Source organism: Galeopterus variegatus, unplaced genomic scaffold (genome assembly GCF_000696425.1).
Source record: "Galeopterus variegatus unplaced genomic scaffold, G_variegatus-3.0.2 Scaffold4339, whole genome shotgun sequence".
Classification (NCBI taxonomy): domain Eukaryota; kingdom Metazoa; phylum Chordata; class Mammalia; order Dermoptera; family Cynocephalidae; genus Galeopterus; species Galeopterus variegatus.
Window position 1 is genome coordinate 164,971 of NW_007730450.1, and position 10,027 is coordinate 174,997.

A 10,027-nucleotide genomic window follows, 5' to 3' on the forward strand; every position below is an offset into this window, starting at 1 on the left:
ACATTTTAGAAGAAGGGTTATTTCAGCATTATAGTTGCCAATTTACTTCATACAACACTCTAGTTAACTACATGTAACGCTCTAGTTATATGCAACAAATTTGAATTGTGCACCACGTTTGGATGACCCCCAAACTTTCTGTTTTGAGTATGTTCACTTAGCAATAGGGTGTAGGCCACCAGTAATCCCAGTAGTGAGGCATATTGGTATCAATTAATATAACAGAATGGAATTTTCCTTGTTGTAGGTTACCCTGTACTACCTACCTTACATGCTATTTTATTAATTATTATAATTTTGAATGATTCTCTCTAACCTTCTAGAAATACAGTCACATCAATGGCAAATAAATACATTTTAATCTTTTTCTTTCCTGCATACACTTTATTTTTGCCTCGTGCATTATTGTCCTGACTGCTGCTTCCAAACAATGCTAAATAATGATAGTGATACTAAGTATTACTGCTTGATTTATGGATTTAAAGACAATATTTCTAGTGTGAAATAATTTCAGGAATAGTTGTTTGAAAAATTTCTCAGTTTAGTCATCAGTTCTCTTTTGATTTATACTTCATTTTTATTTTTTCCTATTTTATTTTATTTATTTTTAATTTAAATTTTTAAATTATTTTTTTAATTGAAACATAATTGACTGTACATATTTATGGGGTATAGAGTTGATTATCAGTATTTGTGTACAATCTGTGATGATCAAATCAGTATTGTTAGCGTGTTTATCATTGTAAATCATTTGTATCCATTACCCAATTTGTCCCCGACCCTCCCCCCACTTCTGCTTTCCCACCTCTAGTAAAAATAGCTCTGATCCTCCTTCTGTAAGTTCAACCTATTACTGTGGTTGCTTGTTTCTTTCTTTCTCTTCTACTTCATTTCTAGTCAGAATTAGCAATTTACTTCTTAGTAAATCATTCACTGTATGGTGATAATTTAAAATTTTATTTTTGTTCTGCCCCATTATAAGATTAGTTCATAGATTTTGTTTTTCTTCTTGATTGATTTGCTTATAGTTTAAACATCTTATTCAATTTTCTTTCTTTCTTTTTTTTTTAGTTTAATAGACATTTATTCCTTCAGTTGAACAACACAACATTTTTTTTTTTTCCAGTAGAAAGGAATTTAGTCTCAAGGTTTTATGAACCCGCTACAAATATTTTCGGGATATCAACTAACAGAGCCTTTTGAAACCCTCAGAGAAAATAGGAGAAAAACTGGTTCAGGGAAACCAAAAAATTTGAAAGAACTGGGGCAATTCCTCTTCTGAATTTTCTTCACACTCAAATTCACCCTAGGAAACAGTAGTCTTGTCTACCTGAAGACATGATGAAAACATAACTGCAACAAAATGTGGTGGTATGCCTAAAGTTAAGGTGGGCACACAATTGATGGCCAAATTGTGGAATGGTAAGGATTTTGATGGTTTGATCAGGGATGTGAAAAATAACCAGACAACACATAAAGGTTAGACTGGAAACCATGAACTTGTGTTTACACCAACTATGACTTCTTAGTAGCCTTATGGGAGTGGATAAAATGGGCTGGTCCAAGATGATTTGTAAGAATGACTGGACTGAGCAATGTTTACCCAACCACAGTTTCTCCCCTAATGTGGTTAGAGGATGCATAAAGGTCACAAATTAGTGTTACAGATAAGTATTCAAGAATCTTGTTTAAAGCTGACTTCCAACCTCACACACTTGAAAGTTACTTATTAATGGCTACTGGCACTGATTACTAGCTTACAAACCTTAAGGTAAATAATTCCTACTTATCTAATGCTTAATTTTCATTAGCTTCAACATATATCAGTGTGAATACCACTACTGACTACTATGCATTTAATTCAGGATTCTAGATTCCATGGAGTCATAAGATTGAACCAGGAGCTTTTACTTTTTGTGTGAATTTAAACGATACTGTGGAGACTGAGACAATTTGTTTAGGTTAATCCAGATTTGTTTCATTTATGAGAAGCCTCTTGCAACAGGTTTATTCAATTCTGAAAATGGTAGCATTTTAGAAACTTTTCCTTTCAGTTGCACAAAAGAACACTGGGTTAAATCTAAAACTGTGGGGTCCACTTTCCTACCTATGACCACGACATAAGGCTAGGATATCCTCACCTTACAAATTTCCAAGCTAAATCCAACTTTAAAAGTTTGTACTTGCCAAACTCTAAACACCATCTACTTGAAAAGTAAACCAGAACACTGCATCACTCCAATAAAGCTGAAGGTTTTATCACATGCACCGAACAAATCTACAGGGCTAGTTTCAGCACTCCTCTTTAAAGAATTTATTTTACACCTACTATATACCACATAGCATGTTTTAAACACTGACATATAACTCCCCAATAAGATAAAGCAAAGACAAAAGTTTCTTATTAGAACAAGATACACCATCACTTATAGTCTTCAAACATTATTGCACTTTAACTTTCATAATTTGACAAAGCATTCATGAAACAATCTGTAGACTAGTTTTGACAAATAACACCTTTTAAGCAGACATGACTGTCCTAAATTGTTTATTAGGTATGAATTTTACAAGCATTACTTATGTTAGCGGTAACGGTGCAGCTGGAGACTATTGCGCCTTCTCCAAGCTGCACGGCGAGAACCACCAATAGTGTGGTGGAACTTGTGGCCCTTTCCAAGGCCACAACTTTTGCGGCCTGCAGAGGTCAGCCCAGGCATCTCCCTGTGCTTGTGGACTGGATTGGTGATCCACTGGGTGTCAGGATTTCTTCTGATAGCTTTATGGAATGGATCAATGAGGATAACCTCAAAGAATTTGTATGTGGAATCTTCACCAACCCAGTAAGAATTCAGGACTCTGAGAGCCCCACAGTGGCGTCCAGCTCGCTCCTCTGCAACAGACTGAAGGCTTCGAGCAAACTTGAGCTGGTTAACACCGTGATGGACAGGTTTGCCATAGGTTGCTCCCTTAAGAACTGGGCGTTTGCGGCCACCCCGGCGCACACGAATCCTGTATATGACATAACCTTGCTTGGTCTTGTATCCCAGTCTGCGCGCTTTATCCGGCCGGGTGGGGCGGGGAACCCTGTGCAGCGCCAAGAGCTGGCGGTACTGCCAGCGGCGGACCCTTAGGAGAAAGCGCGTTACGTCGGACTGCTTCTTCCTCCACAGCTCCTGGATGTACTTGTATGCACCCATTTTGGCTTACCGAACTCTCGCCGCACAGGAGGCAGGAGGAGCTCCGAGGACTCAGGGTCCCCGAGCCTGGATGGCTGAGGCGGAGGGCGATCACCGACGATGGAGGGGCGAAGACACCCGATACAGCCTACCTGATGGCTGCCGCCAGACGGAAAGCGTCTTATTCAATTTTCAAAGAGCTGGCCTTTAGACTTATTAATTCTCCTGTGTAGCATGTGTATTTCTGTCATATTTTTTTAGTAATTCTTTCCCCTGGTTTACATTAGGATTGATTCTTTGTATTTTTATAAAATTTAAAGTTGAAACCCGAGTTCATTGTATTCTCCTTCCTCACCCTCCAAAAAATAAACACATGAAATTCAAGGTATTTGTCTTTGAGAGAAGCATTGTCCACATACTTTTAATATATTGTGTTCTTATTTTTATTGGTTTAATAAAAAAACTGGTGGTATTTTTTTCTATGATGTTTTCCCTTGACCCAGAGCCAGAGTTATTTAAAAGAGTGCTTTTTATTTTAAAAGATGTTGGAATTTTTGTATTTGAAATTGATATTATTAGTTTATATATATATATATATACACACACACACATGTATATACGTATTTGCTGAATTGTAGTCAGATGATCAGGAAAGTAAATTTCTGCCTTTCTGAACTTTTTACATTTTACTCATGACTTAAAATATCTGTCAGTTCTGGCATAAGGTAGTAGTAGTAGTTACTTTTCAAGAAAATGTTCATTACCAACCATCATGTCATATAAATCCAATTGTTCCAGTAAGAAGTGAGTTATAGACTTGAAATTTCATACTCAAAATTATATAATTTTTTGAAGCAATTTAAAAAATAAAATTTGTATCAGTCCACCTGTGTTTTAAGCTTAATGTCTTTTCTCCTGTATATGCCAAACTTCCTTGGATCTACAAACATGTCATAACTGAAATCAGTCCGTATTGCTTACTATTCAATTCATGTTATGAAAACTTGTGTCATAGGAGAAATGAATGAACTTCGATTGTATTATTCATTTCTGTTGCTTACAACAGAATACCTGAAACTGGGTAATTAATAACAGAAATAAAATTTATTCCTTATAGTTTTGGAGGTGGGAAGTCCAAAGTCCAGGGAATACATCTGATGAGAGGGCCTTCTTGGTGGTGACTCTACAGCAACACAGGATGTCACTTGGGAATGGTTGAGCAAGAGAGAGCTAACTTCCTCACGTGCTCTCCTTTTAAGGCCATCAGAATCAAGCCCATTACTCCATGAATGGATCAATCCATTCAAAGGGCACAGTACTCACAATCTAATCACCTCTTAAAGGCCCCACCTTTCAGTTACAATAATAGAATTTCCCACCCTCTTAACACTTACAATGGAGGTTGAGTTTCCAATACATGAACCTTTGGGGGACACATTTAACCCACAGTACTAATATATATTCAGTTGTGGTGAATGTAGCTGGTGAAAAATACTGTAATACCATTATTTATAGTCATGGTTTATGACTGTAAGAGAAAATATATTCTCAAAGTTTCTTTTAGGAACAGATCAGTCTTATATTTAGCCAGCCATTTGTTAGACAGTTTGGGTTTGTAAAGATGGGGTTATTTTATGGTCTCAAAGGAATCATCTAAACTACTCTGCACATGAAGATGAGATGAATTGGGGGCTTTCACAGTAGAAATGAGAGAAAGATGTGGTGGGATTCCCAAGAAAATTTTGGAAGAAAGGAAGACAGTGTACAAGTTATAGGAAAGGGTTCCACAAAGTAAACATAGAATTATCATATGACCCAGCAATTACACTCCTAGGTATATACCGTAAACAATTGAAAACAGGTTTTCAAACAAAATATTATACACAAATGTTCATGGCAGCTCTATTCACAATAGCCAAAAGGTGGAAACAACCCAAACTTCCATCAGTGGATGAATGGGTAAACAAATGTGATATGTCATACGATAGAAAATTATTCATCTGTGTAAAGGAACGATATATGCTACAGCATGAATAAACGTTGGGAACATTAAGTGAAAGAAACCAGATGCAAAAGGCCACAGAAAGTATGATTTCATTTATATAAAATACCCAGAATAGGCAAACCCACATTTATATAACAAATTTAATCAGTGATAATTTTATGAGACTACTTATAAGCATAATTCATTTGGACTGCACATTACTAGAAGATAAAAGTGCTTAAAATTTTTCACTGGATTGCCTTTACTGGTAAAAAGTATGCATATAAAAATTGTATTTATAATGCAAAACAATTATAATTCACAAGTAATAGTTATAATTACTCTAGCATATAGGTATTATCTCCTTCATGTTTCCAGAGCACTTGTAAGATATTTAGAAGTAGAAAAATGTTTTTATAATACATTTTTGAAATTTTTGGATATGCTGTTAGAAATTCTAGAGTTAGCTAAATAACTGCTTACTCTTATAAATGCTTTCATGTAGTTTAAGATTCTTCATTTTCCTGTGGTGGTTCATTTCAAATTTTACCACTTAATCATAATTATGTTCCCTTGGTTACCATATCATTCACAAAGCCTCTATACTAGGCTGAAAAGTGTTTCACTTTAGTATTGTCATTTTGCTGAAGGTTTTTTTTTTTTCTCTTTATTTGTGCTGTAGTGTGAAAAAAAACAATGACTTGTCGATTATTTGCAAAGAAACCCTAGGATTTTCCAGCCTTTACAGATTGTAATAGTTGCCTGGAATCTATATTCAGAGGGGTTAAATCACAGTTCTTTGTCTTTGTGGTGTTAGACCTTACAACACTTTCCTCTTTGTTGAAACACTCATGACCTACTTTCATTTTCTGACACTTATTTTCCTCTGTGAGAAATTCAAAGATGTTTCAGGATAATTTTAAGTTTCCAGATTGATTCTGGTAATGTTTTTCTGAAAAATTTAAGAAGCTGAAGTATGTACTTATGAGGCATGTTTCTACTTTCCTACCTGAAATTTCACAAGCTGACATAAAAATTAACAAAATTCTGATTTTATATAAAAAAGAAAGGACTTGTAACATGCCATATTTGCACTGTTCATCTTTCATCTTTCACTACAAAATAATATCTCATATTCTAGTATAAAGTATCAAAGATGTTTGACAGATTAATATATATTTATTTTCATGAGGAATTTCTCAGCTTAATCATTCAATATTGTACTAAAGGGAGTAGGAACCATCTTGGACAATGGTCATATATGACTTCTTCTCATCCTAAAAAATTTTGACTGTTTGCTTCTTAGCCACTTAGTGAAGAAAAGAGACACATAGATAACCCTTTAATTAGCTTGGTCAAACACAGTAATTAGCAGTAATTATTGGATTATGAAATAGTAAAACTTTAAAAAAATCTTTCAGGAAAAAAGTCTTTGGGTCATTTAAGAAATATCTGTAATAGCATGACCTTCAATATTTTCAACTTAGACTTTCAAATCCATGCTTTTTATTTTTTAATTACGTTACCACTGAGTAAGATTCAAGGGCCAGTGTCATCAGCAATACCTGAGAGTTATTTAGTAATGCAGACTCTGAGGCCACACTCCAGATCTATTGGATTGTAATCTATGCTTTAACAAGGTTTTCAGGACATCTGCATGTGCGTTAAAGATTGAGATGCATTGATTTGTTTGGTAGTATTAAATAAAGCACCCTCCCTGAAAGAGAAAATAAAATTAACAAAGGCCAGTCTCTTACGTATTACATGTACATACCAGTTTTTGGGACACAATAACTAACTACATTGTATATTGACAAAATAAAAATAAAAAAATAAAAAAAAATAAATTATTTATTTATACTTGTTTTACATAGAAACTACAAGAAGGAAGGAAAGAAAGACACAGTGGTGTGCTGGACTTGCAGAGGGAGAGAACATACCTAGGGATACAAACTGGAGTGGCAGAAAGGGGGAGGGGTAGGGAGGTTGGGGATAATTGGGTGGGGAGACAGGGTACAATTACAATTTATGGTAATGGGCATGCCGCCTGTATGGATCTGGCCTTCACATCTAGGGCACGAGGGCACAATCAGCTTTGTATTGCGTGAATATTCATAACCAATAAAACAAAAAGAAACAAAATAACAACAGAAAAAAAAAAGTCTTGGAAAATAAAACCAAGACATCTGTTTGTAGGTGCTTCAAAGTCTTTGTGTATAATTCTAACATTTGGGTCATCACAGTATTGCCATCTCTCTTTTTAATTTTTTAAATTGAAATTATATATATTTAAGGTATACAGCATGATGTTTTGATATATATATATAGTGAACTGATTACTACAGTCAAGCGAATTAACATCCATCTCTTCACATAGGTTTGTGTGTGTGTGTGTGTGTGGTGAGAACACTTAAGATCTACTCTCTTAGCAAATTTCAAGTACACAATGCAATATACTAACTACAGCCCCATGTTGTACATTGTATCTCTAGAATGTGTTCATCCTACATAACTGAAACTTCGTACCTTTTGATCAACATCTTCCTATTTTCCCCAACACCCTACCCTTGGTAACCACCAGTTTACTCTCTGCTTCTATGCATTTGACTTTTTTTAAAGATACCACATATAAATGAGATCATGCAGTACTTTCTTATCTGGCTTATTTCCTGTAATATCCTCCAAATTCATCCATGTTGTTGAAGATGGCAGGATTTCCGTCTTTTTTACTGCTGCATGATATTCCATTATATACTCACTCATATACATATGAATAAAAAGCAGAAAAAAAGAAGGAAATATATAATATTATTAATATATAGTATATATAGTTTCTTCATTCACCCATTAATGGACACATAGGTTCCATAGCTTGGCTATTGTGAATAGTGCTACAATGAGCATGGGAGTATAGATATCCCTTCAACATACTGATTTCATTTCTTTTCACTATATGCCCAGAAATGGAATTGCTGGATCATATGGTAGGTAGTCCTATTATGAATTTTTAGAAGAATCTGTTCCATACTGTTTTCCATAATGGCTATATTAATTTACATTTCAACCGTGTACAGGGTTCCCTTTTCTCTGTATCAATGACAATGATCATCCTAACAGGTTTGGGGTGATATCTTATTATAGTTTTGATTTGTGTTTCCCTGATTTTTCATGATGGTGAACATCTTTTCATACACCTATTGGCCATCTGTATGTATGTGGATATATGTCTATTCAGATCCTTTGCCCATTTTTTAATTGAGTTATTCGTTTTTTTGTTATTGAGTTGTGCGAGTTCCTTATCTATTTTGGATATTAACTCCTTATCAGATATATGGCTTACAAATAGTTAATCCCATTCTGTAGGTTGCTTTTTCACTTTTTTATTGTTTCCTTTGCTGTGCAGAAGCTTTCACATTTGATGTAATCCCACTTGTTTATTTTTGCTTTCATCACCTGTGCTTTTGGTGTCATATACCAAAAGTCATTGCCAAGACCAGTGTCAGGGACCTTTTCCCTTATGTTTTCTTTTAGATGGTCCACAGTTTCAGGTCTCACGTTTACATCTTTAATTTATTTTGAGTTAATTTTTGTGTATGGTGTAAGATAAGAATTCAGTTTCATCCTTTTACATGTGGATTCTGTTTTTCTAACACCATTTATTGAAGAGACTATTCTCTTCCCATTGTGTATTTTTGGTAGCCTTATCAAACTTAGTTGACTGTATATTTGTGGGTTTATTTCTGTGCTCTCTTTTAAGTTACATTGGTTTGTCAGTTTTTGATGTCAATACCATGCTGCTTTGAGTACTTTAGGTTTGTAGTATAATTTGAAATCAGGAAATAGGATACCTCCAGCTTTGTTCTTGCTCATGATTGCTCTGGTCATTCAGGTCTTTTGTGGTTTCATATGAATTTTAGTATTTTTTTCTCTATTTCTGTAAAATATGTCCTTGTAATTTTAAAAGGGATTGCACTGAATCTATAGATTGTATGAACATTTCAACAGTATTAATTCTGGTATTGAAATCTCTTGATTGCCTTTACCCTTGATCATATTGTCCTGGATCTTTGTATGTTTAGTAAATTTGGTTTGCATTCTGTACATTTGAAATATTTTACTGTGAGAGTTTGAGCTTGTTAAAATCCTTTGGAGAATATGTGTGGATGCATGTTTGTGTATGTGTGTGTGTGCATGCACATGCATTGTATTTTATCAGACAATCCACTTGATTAGTTTCAGAACACAAATTCTGCCTAGTCTTCTATGGGGAGTGGTTCCAACATAAATTCAGTTATCAAAGCCTTTGTTATACTGTTTGGGTCTGTCCTGTCACTCAGTGTTTAGTCTGGAACTCGGGCATTTGTTTATATTACAGATTATTTCTCAAAGATTTTGCTATGTTACTTTGCATCATTCTGCATGCACAACATGGGAGTGAGCCTGGGACTACGCCAGTTCACAGACAGAAGTAGGAACTCTTCTCCAGCTTTATCCCCCCCAGGATTTTCTCCTTGGTCTGCAGCTCCCAGGGGCACCTTTTCCCTGTCCTCTGGCCAGAAAGCTGGGGTTTCATTCAGAATTCTAGTTCCCTGAACCTTACCTGCAGTTTTGTATGATTTTTACTTTTCAAGGGAGAATAGCAAGAAAAGGAAAAAAGTAGGAAGAATTTCCTCCACACTTTTTGGAACACAGGGCTCCTCTGGTCAGAAAGATTTTTTTTTTTTCTTTTTTCGTTGGCTTGGAGTTTTAGGTGTCCATGTTGTTGCAGCAGCAGTGCAACTTTGTGAATGGATCAGGAATCAGATAGGCTGAAAGAAAAAAAAGAAAAAAGCAAAAATGTGTGAGGGGTGGGGGATTATCTATACCT

At 35.2% G+C, this 10,027-nt stretch overlaps 1 protein-coding gene across 1 annotated transcript; it reads right to left on the reverse strand.

Annotated features, from left to right (window-relative positions):
* Positions 1–2,531: 2,531 nt before the first annotated feature.
* Positions 2,532–3,334, reverse strand: LOC103602890 (60S ribosomal protein L15). The gene has a single exon (XM_008587340.1). It carries the CDS (start codon positions 3,195–3,197, stop codon positions 2,583–2,585), a length of 615 nt encoding a protein of 204 aa, XP_008585562.1. The 5' UTR covers positions 3,198–3,334; the 3' UTR covers positions 2,532–2,582.
* Between the last annotated feature and the right edge of the window lie 6,693 nt (positions 3,335–10,027).